This window comes from Ornithorhynchus anatinus, chromosome 3, assembly GCF_004115215.2.
Source record: "Ornithorhynchus anatinus isolate Pmale09 chromosome 3, mOrnAna1.pri.v4, whole genome shotgun sequence".
In the NCBI taxonomy this organism is placed as follows: Eukaryota; Metazoa; Chordata; class Mammalia; order Monotremata; family Ornithorhynchidae; genus Ornithorhynchus; species Ornithorhynchus anatinus.
The window spans coordinates 7,672,751-7,696,048 of record NC_041730.1 but is presented as its reverse complement, the minus strand read 5'-3'; the positions used below and the strand labels follow the sequence as shown (position 1 = coordinate 7,696,048).

Below are 23,298 nucleotides of genomic sequence, written 5' to 3'. Positions count from 1 at the left end.
GAGGGATTGGTGACCACCCAGGAGGAAACAGGAGTGGACTCCACCCACGTGAGAGAGAGAAAGAGAGAGATAACGTGAGAACTCTCCACAACCGTGGCACCTGTGGGCTCTGGGGAAACCCCCTCCCACGTTCCCCCTGCTCCAGAGAGAGCCACTGAAGCAACCGCGTGAGCGAGGGAAGGAAGGGAGTGAGACAGAGGCGGTAGACAATTATGCTCAAAATGCTCAAGTTTATTGCTCTATTCAATGACCACGAGCGGGATTATAAAAAGACACCAAGTGACTGCCATTGAATAAATATTTCAATTCAGCAATAAAACCATGGGGCCCCAAGATAACACACATTGCCAAAGTCATGCACACCCTGCTGATGAGTTCTCTACACACATGGATACGGGAACACACGCAGATATACGCAGTGAGTTTTCGGGAAGTGCTTTCCCCACAGTGACACAGGAAAACATCGGCACAACGGGCCAGCCAAGGGACTCTCCTCACCCCCGCCTGCCCGGCCTCTCGAGAGCGGACCTCGGGCAGGGCTGGATTCCCCGTTTCCTCCCCGCCGGGCAGAGGGATGGGGGGATTGGGTCACTGAGAACCCCCAGCTCTCCCCCACTCCCCAGCTACACTTGCTCCGGGAATGCAGGGTTTAAGCCCACTGGGCCCAAGCAGGAAGGATCAGATCGGGCTGACCGGGCCCGGAGGAAGTATCCGGGGCGGCTGTGGGAATTGGAGATCAAGACTGGTTTTCCCCTTGGCGTTCTCCGGGCTGGAGCCAAGGAGGAGGGGACAGAGAGGGGGGTCGGGGGGCATGAATGGGAGCAAGAGAGCCCAGAGTGGGGGAAGGGGGTGGCTGAAGCCACTCCTGCCTCCTCCCCAGCAGGCCACGCAAGGGGACCGTCCCCCGGCAGGCTGCCTCTCGGGGCTCACGTTTGGGTTCCGGCCCCAGCCCCGTCCCATCGGACCAGGGCCCCGGTGGGGGCGCGGCGAGGGGCGCACAGACACAGTATTCGGTAGTTTCCGGATAAAAACATCAGAAAAGGCAAAAAACGGGCTCCCAAGCTTCGTGGACGTACAGCACACACCTCAGCAGGACATTCAGAGCGTCGTGGGATTTGGATCGATTAGCGATTAAGTCGTCGTTAAAACCAGCCAGCCGGGTGGGCCACTGGGCCGGCCGGGGCCGGGCCTCGGGGGCGGGGGCGTCTGGGAAGGCAGGGGAGCGGGGGCCGGGGTCCCTGCACCGGGCAGGGGCGGGAGGGGCCGCTCAGTTCTCAAATGCCGATGCAAAGTAGAGCGAGAGGAAAGCAAGACCAAGAGGAAATGAAGCTGGGCAGGGCCAAGGTCGCCGCTGGGTCACAGGGGGACCCCAGCCCGGGGGTTCCGCCGTTTTCACCCAGGGCCCGGCCGGGAATGGGGGTCGAGGGAGGTGGGGGCGAGGGGTCACTCCTCTGCTGCCCGAGAGAGCTGCTTTTCGTACAGGCTCATGACATGGTGCACAAACTGGTACTGCTCGCAGGTCTGGATCATTCCGCCCCTGAGGAGAGAGCAGGGCAGAATTGAGGACATCCCACAGCCAAGATGGACACAGGGGCCGAGCAGGGTCAACAAGGGAGACGGGGGCCTTGCTCTAACGCTAACCCTCTCGCTGTACTTCCATCTCATCTATCTCACCGTTGACCCCTCACCCACGTCTCACCTCTGACCTGGAACGCCCTCCCTCCTCGTATCCGACACACGATTACTCTCTCCCCCTTCAAAGGTTGTTGAAAGCCCAACTCCTCCAAGAGGTCTTCCCTGACTGAGCCCTCCTTACCTCTTCTCCCTCTCCCTTCTGTGTCGCCCTGACTCGCTCCCTTGATTCATTCCCCCTTCCCAGCCCCACAACCCTTCTGTACATACCTATAATTTATTTATTTCGATTAATGTCTCCCCTCTAGACTGTAAGCTCACTGTGGGCAGGGAATGTGTCTGGTTTTTGTTATATCGTACTCTCTCAGGCACTCAGTACAATACTCTGCACACAGAAAGCGCTCAATAAGTACGTAAGCTCGTTGTGGGCAGGGAATATGTCTTATTGCTGTACTGTACTCTTCCAAGTGCTTAGCACAGTGGACTGCCCACAGTCAGCATATCGGTCTTCATATCAGACAATTGCTCTCCCCCACTTCGAAGCCTTACTGAAGGCACATCTCCTCCAAGAAGCCTTCCCTGACTAAGCCCTCCTCTCCTCTTCTCCCACCCCTTTCTGCGCTGCTCTCACTTGCTCCTCCATTCATTCTCCCTCCCATCCCCAGCACGTACGTATATATCTGCATATAACTGTAATTTATCTACTTGTTTATTTATATTAATGTCCATCTCCCCCTCTACACCGTGAGCTCGCCGTGGGCAGGAACGTGTCTGCGTGTGCTATACTGTACTCTCCCAAGAGCTTAATACGGATTCATTCGATCGTATTTATTGAGCACTTACTGTGTGTAGAACCCTGTGCTAAGCACCTAGTGAATGAATGAATGGGTCAGCGCTCAATAAATACGACCGAATGAAAGAAAAGGCGAGGTGGCATGGCCTAATGGAAAGAGCACAGGACTGGGAGTCTGAAGACCCCAGAAAGGGCCCCCTCCCCGTAATCATCTCACCCATCCATCCCCTTCCCCACGCCCGCACACGAGCTTGCTAGGTTGTGAGCTTTCTAGGGCCGGAAGGCTGCTTCCTAGAGACCCGACTAGGGCGGCAGCTGGAGCCCGCTGCCCAGAGACCACATCCGGGCCCATACGCTAGCCCGGGGAGGTGGGGTTGGGAAGGGGTCGGGGACCTCCTCGGCAAGGAGGTCTGCCGAACTGTTCCTGCTGCCCCGGGATCACGCACCGGTCCTGCCTCAGTTGGCAGGTCGTCCGCAAGATGTCCACGATGCCCTCGTTCTTCAGCTGCTGGCAGCAGATGCTGGTGGCGATGAAGCAGCCGGTCCTCCCGATCCCTGCACTGGATGACAGATGGCCAGGGGAGGGCAGGCCGGGTGGGGGGGGGGGGGCGGGGGGCGGCAGGCCGGATCGGGGGGGTTCTGGGGCGGGGGGGAGGGCAAAGGCCTTCTACGAGGCCCAGGAGCTGCACACTAATGCCTCAGGTACCCACCCGGAGCGAGCCATGACCAGGGAGGCCGAGATAATAAAAATAATAATATATATTATTATAAGTATGGTATTCGTTAAGCCCTTATTAACAGGCACTCTAAGCGCTGGGCTAGATACGCTAACCTCTTCACTTTACCTCGTTCTCGCCTGTCCCGCCGTCGACCCCGGCCCACGTCCTGCCACTGACCTGGAACGCCCTCCCTCCTCACATCCGCCAAACTAGGTCTCTTCCCCTCTTCAAAGCCCTACTGAGAGCTCACCTCTTCCAGGAGGCCTTCCCGGCCTGAGCCCTCCCTTTCCCTCCGCCCCTCCTCCCCTCCCCGTTCCCCCTATTCCCTCCCTCTGCTCTACCCCCTTCCCCTCCCCACAGGACTTGCATTTATTTGTATATATTATTTATTACTCTATTTTATTAATGATACGTATATACCTATGATTCTATTTATCTATTTTGATGATATTGATGCCTGTCTACTTGTTTTGTTTTGCTATCTGTCTCCCCCTTTAGACTGTGAGCCCGTCGTTGGGCAGGGGTTGTCTATCTGGTTGCCGAACTGTACATTCCAACAGTGCTGTGCACACAGTAAGCTCTCAATAAATATGACTGAATGAACGAATACAAGCAAATCGGGTTGGACACAGTCCCCGTCCCAGACGGGGCTCACGGTCTCAATCCCCATTTTGTAGATGAGGAGGTAAAAGAGAAATGAAGTGCCTTGCCCAGGGTCACAGAGCAGACACGTGACAGAGGAAAAGGGGAAGTGGGATGGGGTGCAGGGACCCACCTGCAGCAGACAGGGATGGTTGGGGGCGGGGAGGGGTGCAAGAACCCAGCTGCAGGGGCCCACCTGCAGTGGGGGGCGGGGGGAGGTGCAGGGACCCACCTGCAGTGGACAATGACCGGGGGGCCTCTCCGCTGGCCGTGCTGCCTGGCCTCCTCCACCTCTCGCACCAGCTGCAGCAGCGGCGGGGCCTGGTCCGGGGTCTTCTGGTCCGGCCAGGACGTGAACCAGTAGTGCCTCAGGCTCCGCACCTCGTCCCCACTCTGCCGGGACACCCGCGGTCAGCACCGACACCACGACAAGGCCTCACCTCTGCCCCTGCCTCTCTCTCCGTCTCTGACCCTCACGACCCAGAGGAAAGGAACTGGAAATGCCAGGAGGTTCCCTCATGCTCCCAGTAACAAGGCTGACGCTGGCATTTATTGGGTGCTTGTCTTGTCTCATGCGGTCGAGTCCGCGTCCGACCCATAGCGACTCCGTGGACACAACTCCCAGAATCCCCCACTCTCCAACTGCAATCATTCTGGTAGTAGATCGGTACTGTTTTCTTGGTAAAAATCCAGAAGTGGTTTACCAGTACCTTCTTCCGCACAGTAAACTCAAGTTTCCACCCTCGACTCTCTCCCCTGCAGCTGCTGCCCAGCACAGGTGAGTTTTGACTTGTAGCAGATGGCCTGCCACTCGCTAGCCGCTACCCAAGCCAAAAATGGGATGGGTAGGCCTCCGCTTGACTCTCCCTCCCACCGCGGAGACTGGTAGAGTACCGGAAACTCTCCAGATGCGATCCTGAGAGGGGATATTAGGTGCTTACCTTGTGCCAAACTTAACACTAAGCCCTGCTGCGTAAATATACAGTGCCTGGACAGGAGTCCCCTTGGGAAAGATCAGAGGTAGCCAGGCTAGAGGAAAGAGCACGGAGCTGAGAGTCGAGAGACCCATATTCTCATTCTGGCTTTGCCACTGGCCTGATGAGTGATCTTGGGCAAGTCACTTAACCTTTCTGGGCCTCCGTTTCCTCATCTGTTTCAAGAGGGATAAGATATCCACTCTCCCTCCTTCATAAATTACGAGCTCCATGTGGAACAGGGGCTGGGTCTTCTCTGATTAACTTGTATCTACCCGAGGGTTTAGAACAGTGCTTGAAACATGGTAAGGTCTTAACAAATGCCATTAAAAAAAAACCCCAGCTGCTTCAGGCTCCCTGATGACCCTGATGCTAGTTTGGAAGTTCCTGGAGACCAGGGATCATGTCTACTATCCATAATAATAATAATAATAATGATTACGGTATTTGTTAAGTGCTTACTCTGTGCCAAGCACTGTTCTAATCACTGGGGTAGCTACAAGGTCAGGTTGGGCTGAGTCACTGTCCCACATGAGGCTCACCATCTTGATCCCCATTTCGCAGATGAGGTAACAGAACCATTGCCCGAGGTCACACGGCAGACACGCAGCAGAGCCGGAATTAGAACCCACATCCTCTGACTCCCAGGCCCGTCTCTTTCCATTAGGCCCTGCTGCCGCTCAGCTCCCAGCCAGGTGGGGAGGGACAGGGAGGGAAGGAGGCCTGGGCCTTACCCTCAGGGTGATGAGTCTCAGGCGGTAGTCATCTGCCTGAATGACGCGTCTCACGGTGACCTCTATCCCTTCGTACACGACCTGATGCTCCGGCCAGTACTCGGTGCATTTCTGGGGACAACACGCACGGCGGCACGTTCCGGCAACGTCCTCCGCGCCCGGCCCTCTGCCGACTCCAACCCCAAGATCTGGCCCTGCCCGCCCTCCGAGTCGGCCAGTTGAGTGTCTAAAATTGGGTGGGTAAATATTCGGCGCTTAGAAAGCGGGGATGGGGGCGGTCCCTCAACAGTGTACGTCCACCCCCTTGCCCGTCACACTCCCAGCCCCTCGGAGCAACTCCCCTCACCCCCCCGGACCGCAGCGTCTGCCCCAGGGAAGCCAGGGAGGTGGAGACTAGCAGTGTGAGATCTCCTCTGCCCCTTCCTTCCTGCCATAGCCCTGGGGGCTGGGACCAGTGGGCCCTGATCTCAGAGGGGTCACAGTCACTTGCAGTTTTGCAATAAGCAGGGGCGGGGGCACTTTATGGATAGAGCAGAGTCAGGGGGCCCCCTCACTTCTATCCAGGCACCCCCATCTCCCCACAATACTCTCTGGTCCCAGAGCCTGGATCTCTGTGCCCCAGAGTCTTTCCATTCTAGCTAAGGTTCGGCGTTTCTGCATACCCCGGCTTCTCTTTGAGAGGTGCTGGGAGGCGGGAGGGGGGAGCTGCTCTGATTTTAGGGGCCTGGGGAGGTGCTAAATCCAAAGCTTCCCCCAGGTTAACCTCACCCACCCAACCCCCGTCTCTCGGGCGGAGGGGTGGCGATACCTCATTCATCTCCTCGATGTTGGTGATCATGACAATGATAGGCGAGCGCTCCTGCCACACCATCCTCCAGAAGTCACTGACGGTGTTGACGATCGGCCCCTGAGTAGCAATGTACACCTTCTCCTCGTCTCCATAACCCTGCCAACCAGACACAGCGTATGCAAAAAAAAATTAATAATAATTCTGCGCTCCTGCCACTGTGGGGGCGGGAATCACGCAGTCACCCACATCATGATTCTCCCCCAGATTCACCCTATAGAGCATCGTTATCACCCAGGCTCGCTCTATATAACAGTTTAGAAGCAACGTGGCTTAGTGGAAAGACCACGGGTTTGACAGTCAGAGGTCGTGGGTTCTAATCCCCACCCCGCCACCTTGGGCAAGTCACTTAACTTCCCTGGGCCTCAGTTCCCTCATCTGTAAATGGGGATGAAGACTGTGAGCCCCATGTGGGACAACCTGTTTACCTTGTATCTACCCCAGTGCTTAAAACAGTGCTTGGCACATAGTAAGAGTTTAACAAATACCACCATTTTCATCGCTTAACTTTTCTGTGCCTCAGTTATCTCATCTGTCATGAGATAATGTAATGGGCATTAAGACTCTGAGCCCCAAGCAGGGCAGGGACTGGGTCCAAGTGCTGTATCCACCCCAGCACATGGTCAGCACTTAACAAATACCACAATTATTATTATTAGTAGTAGTAGTAGTACCAGGCCTGGAAAGACAGCAGTCATTCAGTCATATTTATTGAGTGCTTACTGTGTGCAGAGCACTGTACTAAGCACTTGGAAGAAGAGGATTTAACAATAGACACATTCCCACATCAAGCTCATAGTCTAGAGGAGGAGACAAACATTACTAAAAATAAATAAATTCTAGATATGTACATAAGTGCTGTGAGGCGAGGACGGGAGATGAATAAAGGGAGCAAGTCAGGACGACGCAGAAGGAAAGGGGAGAAGAGAAAAAGGGGGCTTAGTCACCAGCTTTACCCTTTATACCATCATTATCACCCAGGTTCACCCAATATAACATCATTATCACCCAGGTTCACGCTATGTAACGTTGTTATCAAGGAGCATGTATCCCAGTTGTGATCCTAGGTCTCTCCGGTGGGGAGAGCCCGGATTTTACCTTGACACTTCCCGGTTTCGGATAGGGGGAGCCCTGGCCTGAGTAACGAAGAGCCACAGCCCCTCATCTCCCGCCCCGCTGGAGTCAAGAAACCCGAAGTGGCGGGATCCATCCAGGGCCAGGGCGCCCAACTCGACCACTCTGTCGAGGCTAGATGCAGCGGCCACTTGAGCGATTTTTACAAAGGTTTGGCCAAATGTTCGGATGCCCAATCTCCTTGGGGTCGGAGTGACAGAAGCAGAGGGGTCAGAGACCCCCGGGCCTCCTGAGATGGGGGAGGGGAGGCTGGATTAAGCAGTGATCACCCCCTTCTGTGGGAAAGGCCCAGGGCCCAATGCACGAGGACTCAGAACAGCCCTGGAGTGGGTGGGAGGGGGCGGATTCTCACCCTGATGTAGTTAGCGTTGATGTAGGAGCTCAGTGGATCGTCCTGGTCCGGTGAGGTCAGGCATACCCTGCTGTGGGGGTCTGCAAGGGAGGGAATAATAATAATCCTGGTATTTGTTAAGGGCATACTATGTAACAGGCACTGCTCTGAGCGCTGGAGTGGATACAAACAAATGGGGTTGGACACAATCCTTGTCCCATGTGAGGCTCACAATCTCAATCCCCTTTTTCCAGATGAGGTCACTGAGGCCCAGAGAAGTGAAATGACTGGCCCAAAGTCACACAGTAGTCAAGTGGCAGAGCCAGGATTAGAAACCTTGACCTTCTGGCTCCGAGGCCCATGCTCTATCCACTACACCACGCTGCTTCTGAGGGAAGAGTAGTTGCTGAGACATCCCGCCCCTGAACGCCCCTTCCACCCCCTTCCTCCCCAAGGATGAATAACTGCAGATCTGGATTCAGAGGAAGGTCAGGACGGCCACTAGCTAGATCAATCAATCAATCTATTTATTAATGGCATCTATTGAGGGAAGGGCACTGTGTGAGGAGCACTGTACTAAGCGCTCGGGAGAGTACACCACAACAGAGTTGGTAGAGATGTTCCCTTCCCACAATCAATAAATTTGATTTATTGCTTACTGGGTGGCGTGAGGGTGTGGTGACTACCAAGTGCTTAAAGGTCAGCGCTTAGTGCAGTGCCTGGCACGTGGTAAGCGCTTAACAAATACAATAATAATAATAATAATTACCATTATTATTGTTGTTAGCAGATCCAAATGCAAGAGTGACGGAATGGAGAAGGAGTAAGAGAGATGAGGGCTTAGGGAAGGGCTCCTGGAGGAGAAGTGAATTTCATAAGGCTTTGAAGGTAGGCAGAGGGGGTGGTCTGTCAGATAGGAAGGAGAAGGAAGTTCCGGGTCGGAGGGAGGACACAGGAAATGGGTAGGCGACGAGACAGATGCGATCGAGGGACGATGAGTAGGTTGATGTAAAAAGAGTGAATCGAGCGTGCTGGGTTGTAGTAGGAAATCAGCAAGGTAAGATTGGAGGGGGCAAGCCGATGGAGTGTTTTAAAGCCCGTGGTAAGGAATTTCTGTTTGATGCAGAGTTATGGGCAATCACTGGAGATTCGTAAGGAATGTCGGAGATAGGGACTGAACTTTTTTTTTTAAGACAGATGATCCGGTCAGCAGAGTGAAGTATGGAGCGGGGTGGGGAGAGACAGGAGGCAGGGAAGTCCACGAGGAGGCTGATGCAGTAGTCAAGGTGGGATAGGATAAGTGCTTGGAGCAGCACGATAGCAGATTATTGACAGCCAGGAGATATTAAGACTGAATAAGAAAGTGCTCAATAAAGACCACGGATTGATTGTGTAACTGGATGCCCATAAAAAAATAAGCAGGAGGAAATGTATCCTGTTGTTTCTCTTTCTCAGCAGCAGGGGCCGTCTCCCTGCCCAGGATGGGAGTGGGAAGCCGGCTTTGTCTCCGCATCGGGAATTAGCTCTGCTGCTCCCTTGGAATCTCTGCTCTGTGCCTTGGGGCTCTGGAGACCCCTTTCTCTGGGGTCCCCAACTCCCCGAAGGTGACTCCCCTTGGGAAGCTGCAGACAGGGCATCTTCCCAGAGGAAGACGTTGCCAGAGAAGAAACCGCGAGGCCTAGTGGCTAGGTCACGGGCCCGGAGTCGGAAGGACCTGCATTCTAATCCAGGCTCTGCCGCGTGTCTGCTGCGTGACCTCGGGCAAGGCCACTCGCTTCTCTGGGCCTCGGTTCGTTCGACTGTAAAAGGGGGATCGAGGCTGTGAGCCCCATGCGGGATGATGATGATGGTATTTGTCATGTGCTTCCTGTGTGCCAGGCACTGTTCTAAACGCTGGGGTAGATACAAGGTAATCAGGTTGTCCCACGTGGGGCTCACTCTTAATCCCCATTTTACAGGTGAGGGACTGAGGCCCAGAGAAGTGAAGTGACTTGCCAAAGGTCACAAGGGAGACAAGTGGCGGGGGTGGGATTAGAACCCACGTCCTCTGACTCCCAAGCCCGTGCTCTTGCCACTAAGCCACGTTGCTTCTCTGGACTTCTGTGGATTTGGTCCAGTCTGATTCGCTGGTACCCACCTCGGTGCTTGGCACAGTGCCTGGCACATAGTAAGCACTTAACAAATACTCCCCCCTTCTAAAAAAGGAGGTTTGACCCCCGGACCCCTCTGCTGTGGGATGCCCAGAATCAGAACCAAGCCAGCCCAGGGTATGGGGGCCTCGGCCTGGCCCCTGCCTTTTTTCGGTGTGGACTCAGGGACCCAGGGAGCGGGCGCTTGGGAGCCCCCAGCCGCATCACGGGAGACTCTGGGTGCATCCCCTAGCCTTACCGCCTCTGGGACACCCGGAGGGGGTGGACTGCTCTGAGCCTCAGCCTCCAAGTGAGCCCCCTCCTCCTCCCCCGCCCAGCTCAGGGCTCGGATGGGGAGGAAACAGATTGACCCAGAAACAATTTGGAACATATATAACAGGGAGAGCACAGTCACCGTAGGAAGAAGGAAAGCAGCCTGGTGAGGGAAAAGGATTTGAGGGTGACTGTTGCTTAGAGACACGAAGTGGGGCCCCAAATCTGAAGCTTCCACTACTTCAGCCTCCAAAAGGGTCTGGATACTCACTGGGGAGGATTGTCTTGTACCGATTTTTCCGTACTAAACCCGGAATGTCGTACTCCTTGGGGTCCACGAAGTTCATTGGTATTTCCTGCCGGAAGATGGACATGGGATTCATTCTTTCATTGTCATATTTGTTGAGCTCTTACCGTGTGCAGAGCACCGTACCAAGCACTTGGCGGTTTCGTTCCGGCTTCCTCCCCGACCCCCGAGCCTCCCTGCCCCCGACATGAGACAGGGAGGATCCAAGTCCAGGTGGCAGTTCTGCCTGGTGGCCTGCGCGGGGGCAGGGCTAAGCCCAAGAAGCCCCCAAACCTGAAAGGTGGAAAAGATCTCCCCACGGCTCAATTACGTCGAGCTCAGGGCTTCCCTGCCTGATCTAGGGGAGTGTGGCTCTCAGAAAGCCCCATCTGCCGGGGTGCCAACTTACGCCAAGGCAACTGAATGGGGCGGGATGCCTTATACTCGCCGCGGGCACTGGCGTGGGCATCGCCAGTCTAGTCTAAGCAGGCATCACCGAACGTCCTTCTCCCCGCTTCCGACTTCTCCGGATCAAAAGGAAGAGTTAAAGCAGGGGAGTGGGAGAGAGGAGAATAAAGCTGTTGGATCTTCCTCCCTCGGCTGGGCACCACCTGACTGGCTCCAAGACCGCCGGTGAGGCCGACGATGACGATGGTATTCGTTAAGCATCTACTGTGTGCCGAGCACTGGGCTAAACGCCGGAGTAGATACGAGATAATCAGGTTGGACACAGTCTCTGTCCCGCTTGGGGCTCACAGTCTAAGTGGCCCCAGGAACTCAGAAGGAAGAGCCCTGCTCCGGCCTGGAAAATGGAAGTGGGGCGACAGAGCGGGAAGGCAAGGCGGCCCAGCGGAAAGAACCCGGGGCGGGGAATCAAGAGACCCGGGTTCGAGTCCCAGTTCTTCCCTTGGCCTGCTGGGTGACCTTGAGCGAGTCATTTCACTTCTCTGGGTCTCGGTTTCCTCCTCTGTAAGATGCGGATAGGGTATATTATGACCCCGTGAGAGACAGAGACTGTGTCTGAGCTCATAACTTTATATCTACCCTCACGTTTAGCACAGAGTGAACACTATTACTATTACTATTATTATCATCACCCAGCCTTGGGGAACGATTAGGGTCTGGGTGCCAATCTACAATGCATTCGCAAATTCGGAACTCTCTACACCGCCCGTAGGTTGACACCCAGTCTACAGGGTGGTAGATTGGGCATTGATCCTGAAATAATAATAACAAAAATAATAACACTTGTTAAGTACTTTCTCTAGGCTAAGTACTTTCACTATACTAAGTCCTGGGGTAGAAGCAGGATAATCCAGATTCCACATGGGGCTTACAGTCTAAGGGGAAGGGAGAAGAGGTTTTGGATCCATTTTACAGATGAGAAAACTGAGGCCCTGTTAAGTGACTTGCCCAAGGTCACCCAGCAGGCAAGTAGAAGAGCTGGGATTAGACCCCAGGTTCTTCTGATTCCCAGGTCTACGATCTTTCCTCTAGGCCACGCTATTCCTCAGTTGCGGTGAGGGAGACCGCCAGCCAAAGACCCCAGGTATTTTCCAAACCCAGACCCACACGACCCTCCTGGATCGTCTCATCCAAGCCTCCCCGGGGGAGACCGTGCCCCCCGAACCCGGAGGATTTTGAGGCGGAGCAGCGTGGCCCAGTGGAAAGGGCATGGGCCTGTCACTTGTTGGCTGTGTGACTTCGGGCAAGTCACTTCACTTCTCTGTGCCTCAGTTCCCTCATCTGTAAAATGGGGATTAACACTATGAGTCCAACGTGGGACATGGACTGTGTCCAACATGATTAGCTTGTAACTACCCCAGTGCTTAGACCAGTGCTTGGCACCTGGTAAGCAATTGAGAAGTGCAATAATTTTTGATAATAATAGTAATGATGATGGTATTTGTTAAGCACTTACTATGCGCCAAGGACTGTTCTAAGCGCTGGGGTAGATATAAGGCAATCAGATTGTTCCACGTGGGGCTCCCAGTCTTCAACCCCATTTTACAGATGAGGTAACTGATGCACAGAGAAGTTCAGTGACTTGCCCAAAGTCACACAGCTGATAAGAGGCAGAGCCAGGATTAGAACCCACTATCTCTGACTTCCAAGCCCGTGCTCCTGCCACTAAGCCATACTGCTTCATAATTATTATTATTATCATAATATTATTATTATTCTCTGCGCCTCAGTTCCCTCATCTATAAAATGGGGATTAAGACTGTGAGCCCCGTGAGGAACAGGGACTATACCCAACCTGATTAACTTGTATCTACCCCAGCACTTAGACAAGTACTTGGCACATAGTAAGCGCTTCAGATGAACAATAACTATGATTATTATTATTCTCTGTGCCTCAGTTCACTCACCTATAAAATGGGGATTGAGACTGTGAGCCCCATGTGGGACATGGACCACGTCCAACCTGATTAGCTTGTATCTACCCCAGCCCTTAGTACAGCGCCTGGCACATGGTAAGGGCTTAACAAATACCCTTAAAAAAAATGGGCGGGCCCAGCCCCCCGGGGGTGTGGGTACTCACAAAGAACTCGGCCTGCAGCAGGAATGGGTCGAGAGCCTTCTCGTGCAGCTCCCCAGCCGTCAGCACGCTGGAGGCGCTCTGCAAGTAGTCCCGGGACGACTGCTCGCGGGGAGACATGACGTAGCCGAAGCCCTGCTCGGAGCAGCCCGGGGTGCACATGTCCAGCGTCAGCGACACGTTGGAGCCCCTCCTGGAAGACAACAGGCCCCAGCTCAGGCCTCCCCGCCGGACGGGCCGGGGCCTAGCACGGGGGGCAGGTGGACCTCTCCGCTCTGGGCCGGGCCCCCTCGTGCCTCACCCCATGTCCAGAGTTCTCCGGGCACCACAGAGGACCCCACCCTGAAGGGGACGGGGAGGTGGGGACAGAATGGGGGCCGTGAGATAATAATAATTATGGTATTTGTTAAGCACTCAGTAGGTGCCAGGCACTGTGCTAAGTTCTGGGGTGGGTACCACAAATTGGGTTGGACAGAGTCCCTGTCTCCCATGGGGCTCACGGTCTCAATGTCCATTTTACAGATGAGGTAACTGAGGCACAGAGGCATGAAGTGACTAGCCCAGAGTCACACAGTAGACAATAGGCTGATCCGGGATGAGAAGCCATGACCTTCTGACTCCCGGACCAGAGCTCGATCCACTTTGCCACGCCGCTTCGCAATCTCTGCCATCTCCTCAGCTCCAGCGGCGGGAGAGGGCCGTCCATCCATCCATTTACTCAGCCATTCTTTCGTTCAGTAGTAGTCAGACTGTCAATAGTATTTATTGAGCGCTTACTGTGTGCAGAGCACTGTACTAGCTCTTGGGTGAGTACAACAATAAACAGAAACATTCCCTGCCCACAGTGAGCTTACAGTCCTGGGGGGAGACAGACAGTATTAGAAATATATGTACACAAGCGCTGCGGGGCTGGGAGGGGAGGGATGAATAGAATGAGCAAGTAATAGAAGTACTAAGTGCTGGGAAAGAATACACAGGTGGGAATTAGACACAGTTCCTGTCCCTAAAAATATCTAAACATAAAAATAAAAAGGGGGAGCGGGAAGTGGTGACAGATAAGTAAGGAGAGATGAAACAAAACAATAAAACAAAATAAAAGCAAAAACTAAGATCAGTAGGCTTCTGCAGGGAGAGGGAAACATTTCAAGCTCTTCATGGCTCAGAGTCCTCGGTCACAACTGCGACCGCAGTGACCCTTACAGCGGCAGCTGCTATGGACCATTAGAGTGGAAGCTCCAGGAAGGCCGGGAACGTGTGTCTGGTTTCCGATGAGCTCTCCCAAGCACCCAGTATGGTGCTGGGCACTCAGTAGGTGCTCAGTAAATACCACTGACTTCTGGATCAGAAGTGAGTGAGAGACCACCCTACTCTCTGCCCAGCCCGTTCGGGACAGGACGGGTTCCTTATCTGTCTTCTCCCATGTCCTTCCTCCACCCTCCACATCGCCAAACTGCGGCAGCCCTTCGAACCCTGGGGTCCGAATGTGTCGGTTTTGGCTCCTGTTAGGAGGCAGGGCAGAGGGGGTGAGCCAGCTGGAGTGTTGACAGCTGATCAGGAGGACGGCAGGATGACGCTTAGTCTGTTTCCCCGATCTGTAATTTGTTTGCACAGCTGTCTGCCCTGCTAGATTGTAAGCTCCTCAAGGGCAGGGATTGTGTCTACCAAGTATGAAGCAGCGTGGCTCAGTGGAAAGAGCCCGGGCCTGGGAGTCAGAGGATCATGGGTTCTTATCCCGGCTCCGCCACTTGTCTGCTGTGTGACCTCGGGCAAGTTACTTCACTTCTCTGGGCCTCAGTTACCCCTTCTGTAAAACGGGGAATTAAGACTCTGAGCGCCATGTGGGACAGGGACTGTGTTCAACCTGATTAGCTTACATCTACTCCAGTGCTTTGTACAGTGCTTGGTACATAGTAAGTGCTTAACAAATACCATAATCGTTATTATTATTATTATTACCAGTTGTATTGGATTTTCCCAAAAGCTTAGTACAGTGCTCTGTACACAGTAGGCACTCAAGAAATACAATCGATTGATGGATTAGGGAGAAGGAGCCTGGTGTCCAGAGACCCACCGCCTCATTGGAAAGAGAGGCCCACGTCCAAGGGGCACCAGGCCGGAAGGTCGACCGGGACCACCCATCCCCGATGGCCGGGAAACCCGTTCCCTGGTTTAACCAGGTTCAGAAGCCCCAGGCCCGAGCCTCACGGGGCCCCGACCCATCCACCAACCGCATCTGCGTCCCGCTTGCCGGTGCCAAGCCCTCTGCCCGGTGCCCGGGAGTTGATAGCCGAGGGAAAAAGCCCGGTTCCCGCCCTCCAGGGCACACCGTCCAGCGGGGGCCATGAGCCTACCTCTCCTGCAGCCCCACGGACTTGACCGTCAGGGTGGCCGGGTCCGTCTCGGCCTTGATGTCCATGACGCAGTCGAAGACGGGAGTCTCGGGCACGGGATCCAAGTCCAGGAAGTCCTCTTTGATCTTCTCCTCCTCTTCCTCCGTCCACTCGGAGTACGTGAAGGACGGCTGGCGGCTCACGGACTGGCGTCTGTCTTCCGGTGGGGAGGGCGTCGGTGGCCCCGGAGGGGTCCGTGCCAGGTGGCAAACCTGGAGGGCAGCCCTGGGTCACGGAAGCCGGGACTCCACTAGTGGAGCAGGCCACCTGGACCGTCCACTCTCGCCCGCTCTCCTGGGGCCTTTCCAAGTCAGCCTCTACCTCCCCACATCCCTCTAGCTGCACCTCCCTCATTTGGGGCAGGAAATGAATCTGTGTATTGTTGCACTGTACTCTCCCCAACTCTTAGTACAGTGCTCTGCACACAGTAAGCGCTCAATAAATACGAATGACTGACTGACTGGCTGATCCCCCAGGGGCAGCCATTCCTTCAGAGTGGAGCGGGAGGCCCCTCGGGGGCGGCCCCCTACCTCGCTCTTCCGCAGCCCCCTCCCCAGTTTTTGACTTTTTCCATTCGTTCATTCATTCATTCAATCCTATTTATTGAATACTTACTGTGTGCAGAGCACTGTACTAAGCGCTTAGTCCATACCCCGCCCCCCCAGCCCCCTCCAGGAAAGTTTCTGGGTGGGTCCAGGCTGTCCTTAAAGGCCGGCTGCTCCTGGCAGCGGGGTGAGAAATGGGGATAGGGTCTGTCCCGGGGAGTTTCTTGCCCAGGCCACTGCCTACTCCTCCCCTCTCACCCAGACCCAATCCCCTTTCCATACAAAGAGCCCCCCCCCCCCCATCCACCAGCAACCCCGGAAGGCCCCTGCCTCCAGGTGGGAATCCAGCTCTCTGACCAAAGACTCCCACGGCCAACGATGGGCAGACCCGGATTCAGGGGATGGCGATGGGCCCCGAGCCTTTGGGTGTCGGAGACCATCCCCGCGGGCGTCTGGGCATCGGGTACGTAGCGGTGACTGGTAGGGGACCCCGGCACATTTCTCCGATTCCAGCTGCCCTCTCCCCTCACTCACAGGACAGGTGTCCACGCCCCTCCCAGTGCCTCTCGGACCCTCGGGAGGGGTAACGCTGACCTGTCCGGGTTCTGAAGGAAGCCGGTCTGCTCGTCTGGGGTTAGTGTGGCACCCCCGAGGCAGCGGTGGCCCCAGGGACTGCGAGAGCCAGACCCCCCTCCCCGAGAGGCAAGGCTGCTTTGGCAAGGCGGGGAGGGGCAACTTACCAGGACCCCCGCGAGGAGCAGGCCCAGAGACAGCGTAGCCAGCAGCACGCAGGGCGTCTCCGAGCTCTCCAACCTCGAACCGGCCTGGGGAGGAGCAGATACCCAAGTCAGCCCCCGGCCCGAGCCCAGACGATCCAGACAACGTCAACCTCTCCAGAGAACTGCCCGCTCCGCTCTGCCACTGACCGCTGGGTGACTGTGAGCAAGTCACTAAACCTCTCTGGACCCCGGTTTTCTCACCTGTAAAATCGGGGACACTTGCCCTTCCTCCCTCTTAGGCTGTGAGCCCCGCAAATGTCAGGGACTGGGTCCAATCTGATTCTCTTGTATGTACCTTAATGCTTAGCGTAGTGCTTGATACCTAGTAAATGCTTAGGAAATACCATAACCAAAGGAGAGTGACCATTTCGTGACTCCAAGCCCTAATGGGCGTAGGTTACAATCCAGTTTCAATAATCCGCTTCAAGGTAGATAAGTCAGGCATTTCCCCCACTTGTTACTAAGGAGGCAGTTGAGGCAACCGAAGGAAGAGAAGTGACTTGGGAGGCACTGAAGTGAATTAATGGCTCTGTGCAGCCTTACTCAGAGGGCTGGAGCAGGCCTGGATCTCTGCCAACCCTAGAAGCAGTGTGGTCTAGTGAATAGGGCACGGGCCTGGGCGTCAGAAGGACCTGGGTTCTAATCCCTGCTCCTCTATGTTGGGCAAGTCGGCTAACTTCTCCTTGCCCCATTTACCTCGTCTGGGGATCAAGACTGTGAGCCCCACGTGGGAACTATGATTTGCCTGTACCCACCCCAGTGCTTAGTACAGTGTCGGGCACTACCATTTAAAAAAACAAACCCAAAAAACAACTCTCGTCTCCCCACCCTGCCCTTTCACCTTGCCTTCCTGCCATCCTCAGGGCTGGTACTAGTCTCCTTGAACACGTTGGGGACGGGAGGAAGGCGGACTAACTGCAAAGGCTGCTGGCACTTGGAAATTGCGAGCTCTTTGAGGACAAGGATGGCTTTTACTAACTCTCTTGTTCTCTCCCAAGGGCCAAGTACAGTGTGCTGCATACAGTAGGTGCTCAATTAATGCTACCGATGGGTTGATTGATAGAGATCAAATTCGAAGAAGCACTCCCTACCTCAGGCCGGTTGCCGACGAGCGTGTTCAGGCCTGGAGGGGCTGGCTGGAGGTGATGGAGGAACCCCCTCTGTCTTCCCCCAGAGTCAGCCCCGGACCCCAGGTGAGGGGATCTCTGCTTTGTATCCCCTGCCCCCCACCCTCCCCTCAGAGGTCCCCATGATCCACTCACCCCTGGAACGGTCAGGAGTCGTGCCATGGGACCGGTCAGGTGGGACAACAGGTCAGAGACTCTCTGGGCCACGGTAGCCCCATAGCCGCTGTACCAGAACACTGCACAGGCCAGCTGGGAGTCCAAGAGGAAGGTCGTTAGTCGGAGCTCCTACGGCTCCGGGTGACTCTTCGAGGCTCCCCCCTCTCCCCCAACCCTGGGGCCCCACGCCTGGTGGTCCGCCACCCTCTACCCCCCACCCACCCCACCTGTCATTCCCCCCCACCTCCTGCGACTCCTAGCCAGAGCCTCCGGGGTCTGCCTTAGCTCCCGCGGAGGTGGCAGAGGGAGGGAATCCTGAGTCACCAACAAAAACTCCTCCTCTTGGATGCCCAGGCCCAGAGCCCCGTGCCCCGCGTGGTGAGCAAAGGAGGAAGCTTGTCAATTGGCGACATGGGCCTCCAGAGTGCTGGGTGGTCCAATCCCATCCCTCGGTCTCTCTGAGCCACCCAGGTAAAGTATCTGTTGCTACGGTCAGTCCGCTGAGTCCATTTCTGGCTGCCGTTGGGGGAGGGGGAAGGACCCAGGGAGGCTGCCCTGCAGAGGACGGCCTCGGACTCCCTGGAGAAGGCCCAGAGCGGGGAGTCCCGGGACCTGCCTTCCCTAAAGATGGCCTTGCCCCACACAGAGAAGCAGGACTGCAGACTCTGGGGGACATTGAAGCTGCCATTTTGGGCAAAATGGCCAGGTCAGAGAAGCCAAGAGTGGCCATTTGTCTGGTCTTATATTTACAGCTGGTCTGGCCCCCATCTGAGCACCACAGTGATGGGGAGTTAGCAAAGATGGGGGTCCAGTATTCTAAAGAGCTGCCCTTCGCCACCCTAGAGAGCACCCCCCACCCCCGGCCTCCCACTCCACCCCGCTCCAGTTCCACACCCCAGGTCTGCCCCAACCGGGGATCCCGGGCCAGGCGCACCCTTACCAAGATCTGGGAGAGGGCGAACACGCACACGCTGCCTCTCGTGGTCCGGGCGCGTCCACGGGGGTGACCCCGGGCGGGTCCATCGGCAACGTCTGAGGAGCGAGGGGGTGGCACCGGACCCCCGGGCTGGTCCTGCGAGCCTTCTGCCTCGCCCGGCGGTGGCTCCATCGCTACTGACAGAGAGGGATCTGCAAGTGCAAAACCCCAGTCAGGAAGTGAACTCCACGGTGGCAGGGGCAGGGGTGGCACGGCTGCGGAGGGCACGGCCAGGGGAGGGCGGCGAGGGGCCGGGGGGGGTATGGCTGGAGGGGGAGAGGGCACATGGCCAAGGGGGCGCAGGGAGGAGCGACGAGGTGTGGCCGGGGCCGTGGTCCCGAAGGATCCTGGGAGGTGCCGGTTTTGGGGGGAGCTGCCGCAGCGATTTGCTTCCTTTGAGCAGAGAGCGTCTGTGGTCCTGACATCAGTCCTGCGCTCCCCTGCAGACGTCACCCGTTCTGAGCAGAGCAATGCTCACCTCCCTTTGTCACAAAGAACCGAGTGTGGGTGGACAATTTATTTCTCTTTTATTTCTCTGGGAACAGAGTGAAAATGGCAGGGGGATTTAGGGAGGGAGGGCCTCCGGGCTTACGTTGCCGCTGCCTTCCTTCTCTCCGCTGCCAGGGGGTGTGTTCCAAACCATTCTGAGAGACAGAGTCCTGGACTCCTTTGGCTGGCTGTCTCTCAGGGCTCTTACCCCCGGCCGGGCCCCTGAGACCTACTGGAAGACCCCTTCAGGGAGGTTCTGGGGGGAGGTCTCACCTGGGCCGCTCACAGGCTCCAGACTGACCACGGGCAGCCTCGGTCCTCTCCCAGCACGCTCCTGGTACGCTCCAGCCCCAATTTCGTGACACAGTGGCACTGGGCTGGCTTGGGCCCTCTTCGTCCCCCTTCGCTCACTGCCCTCTTTCTCGAGGATGAGGACAAGGAGACTACCAGGTCCGTTCATGGCCTGCCTGTAGCACCCCTTTTTGGGTTTCCCAGGCAGGACAGGACTGACAGGGGAACCTCTGTCCTCGCAGACAGCAAAGAGGATGATGGCCCCGGTGGGTGAGGAAGCCAAAGGATTTCTGGGAGATCAGGTCTGCTTCAGCAGGACCTACAGCAGCTCTACCCCCTAGAGCAGCAATTCCAGGTTCCAGGCTCTGCAAACCCTAATTCCTCCACATCGTTGGAAATTCCCTGGGCTCAAATTCCAAATGCCCTCAGGTGGGTGCCTTTCTGTCACCCTGTTTCCCCCCACAGCCTCTTCTCCCACCTTCTGCCGGTGGGTATGTGTCCCTCACCCCAAAATGGGATACGGGAGCACTCTCCCAATAGTAGAAAGAGTCCCGGCTGAAATATGAGGCGGGCAGAGGGCCAGTATGGTCTGGGACCAGCACGGGCACTCAATGGAGGCCCAGAAGTGAGGTTCTCGGGGCAGCTCCTGTCGGAAGTATCCATCTAATAATAATAATAATAATGTTGGTATTTGTTAAGCGCTTACTATGTGCCGAGCACTGTTCTAAGCGCTGGGGTAGACACAGGGGAAGCGGGTTGTCCCACGTGGGGCTCACAGTCTTAATCCCCATTTTACAGATGAGGGAACCGAGGCACGGAGAAGTTAAGTGACTTGCCCACAGTCACACAGCTGACAGGTGGCAGAGCTGGGATTCGAACTCATGAGCCCTGACTCCAAAGCCCGTGCTCTTTCCACTGCGCCACGCTGCTTCTCTACTTCTGCTTCTCTGCTTATCTAGGGGTGTCTGCACCCCTTCCCTCCAGCAAGGAGAGGTTTTACGCCTCCTTTAGAGCGACCAGCAGATCCCCCGGGTATGTTAGGGTCTTAACTCCAGACTCCTCATCTTTAAGTCGGCTCTCTCTAGAGCCTGGACCCTAGGAGAGGAGGCCCCTTCCTCACGCTAAGACCGGAGTCAACACTGGCTCTCGGGCTCAGGAGCAGCTGCCTCGGCTCGCTCAGGGCCCACCCTGCTCCCCTGTCTCTTTGCCCGATCATGAGTGGTTTCAGGGGGCGGGCGGCTGTTGAGCTGTTGAATGGTCTCTCTGGGGCCGTTGGGTACTTCCGGCGAAGTACCCCAGCTGGGGCTCTGCCTGTTTTTACCGCTGACGGGAGGAGGCGATGCTTCCGACACAATGGGCCTCCGCGTTTGTAGTCCCACGCTACACTCCATCCGTGTGCCTGGGCGGGAGCCCATACAAACAGTCCGGAGCCTGAGGGATCCGGGTACCGTTCGGGTGGGATAGATGCCACTGAGGCCCAGTAGAGAGAACGTAGGCTGGAAGGTTCTTTGGCCTGGTGCCTCAGTTTCCCTCTCTTCAGACTGGAGAGATTGATCTCCAGCCCTCCTCAGCAGGAGGTTTGAGAGGCGAGAGTTGGGGAACTGAGGCTGGGAGGGCCGGGTGAGAGAGTAGTCTTCCCTAGACCTGGACGCCTCCCCTCCCTCCTCCCCTCTCCCCGTGGGCAGTGGTTTCTGGAGCAGAGAACTCGGCACCATGGGCGGGAAGGCTGGGCCAGCCAGCTTCAGAGCTGACTCCGCTCAGGAAAGGCTGGAAGCACGTTTCTCTGTAACCATGGCAACAGTGAAGGGGGGGTCACTCCTTCAGATGCCCCTGCTTGCTGGCATGGGCAGCCTGTGGTCCCCGCTCTCATCTCGAAAACCAACTCTCCAATCCCGACATGAAAATAATAACTGCGCTGAGTGCTTGCTATGCGCCAGGCACTGTATTAAGCACAGGGGTAGATAATCGTATCAGGTTGGACAGAGTCCCTGTCCCACATGGGGCTCACAGTCTCAATCCCTGTTTTACAGATGAGGGAACTGAGGCACAGAGAAGTGAAGGGACTCGCCCAAGACCACGCAGCAAAGTGACACAGCTGGGATTAGAACCATGACCTTCTGACTCCCAGGCCCTTGTTCTATCCACTAAGGTCATGCTGCTTCATACCGTTTATTCATTCATTCAATGGTATTTACTGAGCGCTTACTCTGTGCAAAGCACTATACTAAGCACCTATTTATATTGATGCTAATGATGCCCGTTCACTTGTTCTGATGTCTGTCTCCCCCCTTTTAGACTGTGAGCCCGTTGTTGGGTAGGGATTGTCTCTATTTGTTGCTGAATTCTACTTTCCAAGCGCTTAGTACAGTGCTCTGCACACAGTAAGCGCTCAGTAAAAACGATTAAATGAATTGAATGAACGGACGAATGAACAACAAACAGACACATCCCCTGCCCACAGCGAGCTCACAGGCTAGAGCCCTGGCCAGCGTCCCCGATCTGATTCCCGAATCTTTTCGTTCCCCTCCCACATCCAAGCCACGGAACGCAGAGGCTGGAGCTGAGGCGATTTCAGCTGCCTTTGACCATGTTGACTATCCCCTTCTCCCGGAAACATTATCCAACCTCAGCTTCACCGACCCTGTCCTCTCCTGGTTCTCCTCCTGTCTCTCTGGCTGCTCATTCTCAGTCTCTTTCGCGGGCTCTTCCTCTGCCTCCCACCCCCTAACTGGGGGGGACTCGAGGTTCAGTTCTGGATCCCCTTCTATTCTCCATCTACACCCACTCCCTTGGAGAACTCGTTCGCTCCCATGGATTCAACTGCCACCTGTATGCGGATGATTCCCAAATCATCCTCTTCAAAGCCCTAGATGATTCCCAAATCATCCTCTTCAAAGCCCTAGATGATTCCCAAATCATCCTCTTCAAAGCCCTACTGAGAGCTCACCTCCTCCAAGAGGCCTTCCCAGGCTGAGCTTCCCCTTTTCCCTCTGCTCCCTCTCTGCTCCCCCTTCACCTCCCCTCAGCTAAGCCCCCTTTCCCTCTGCTCCTCTCCCTCCCTCCCCTCTGTGCCCCTCAATGGTCAGGGATTGTCTCTATCTGTTGCCGAATTGTACATTCCAAGCGCTTAGTACAGTGCTCTGCACATAGTTAGCACTCAATAAATACTATTGAATGAATGAATGAATGAATCTCCAGCCCCAATCTCTTTCCCTCTCTGCAGTCTTGCATTTCCTCCTGCCTTCAAGACATCTCTACCTGGATGTTCCGCCATCATCTCAAACTTAACATGTCACAAACAGAAGTCCTTATCTTCCCACCCCAAATTCTGTCCTCCCCCTGACTTTCCCATCACTAGACAGCTCCACCATCCTTCCTGTCTCACAAACCCGTATCCTTGGCGTTATCCTTGACTCCTCTCTCTCATTCTACCCCCGTATTCAATCTATCGCTAAATCCTGACCGTTCAATCTTCACAACATCACTAAAACCATCCCTTCCTCTCCATC

At 55.6% G+C, this 23,298-nt stretch overlaps 1 protein-coding gene across 1 annotated transcript in view; it reads right to left on the bottom strand.

Moving 5' to 3' along the window:
- Positions 1-1,350: 1,350 nt before the first annotated feature.
- PTPN5 (protein tyrosine phosphatase non-receptor type 5) overlaps positions 1,351-23,298 on the bottom strand; it is a 51,243-nt gene continuing 29,295 nt past the window's right edge. The window contains exons 3-14 of the mRNA XM_029061802.1: positions 18,974-19,161; positions 18,013-18,126; positions 16,712-16,795; positions 15,388-15,638; positions 13,040-13,229; positions 10,480-10,564; positions 7,828-7,907; positions 6,303-6,440; positions 5,495-5,605; positions 4,019-4,179; positions 2,872-2,985; positions 1,351-1,537 (exon numbers count right to left, since the gene is read on the bottom strand). Coding sequence (XP_028917635.1) covers positions 1,444-1,537; positions 2,872-2,985; positions 4,019-4,179; positions 5,495-5,605; positions 6,303-6,440; positions 7,828-7,907; positions 10,480-10,564; positions 13,040-13,229; positions 15,388-15,638; positions 16,712-16,795; positions 18,013-18,126; positions 18,974-19,161 — 1,610 coding nt within the window. The 3' untranslated portion in view covers positions 1,351-1,443. The remainder of the gene's footprint in view (positions 1,538-2,871; positions 2,986-4,018; positions 4,180-5,494; positions 5,606-6,302; positions 6,441-7,827; positions 7,908-10,479; positions 10,565-13,039; positions 13,230-15,387; positions 15,639-16,711; positions 16,796-18,012; positions 18,127-18,973; positions 19,162-23,298) is intronic.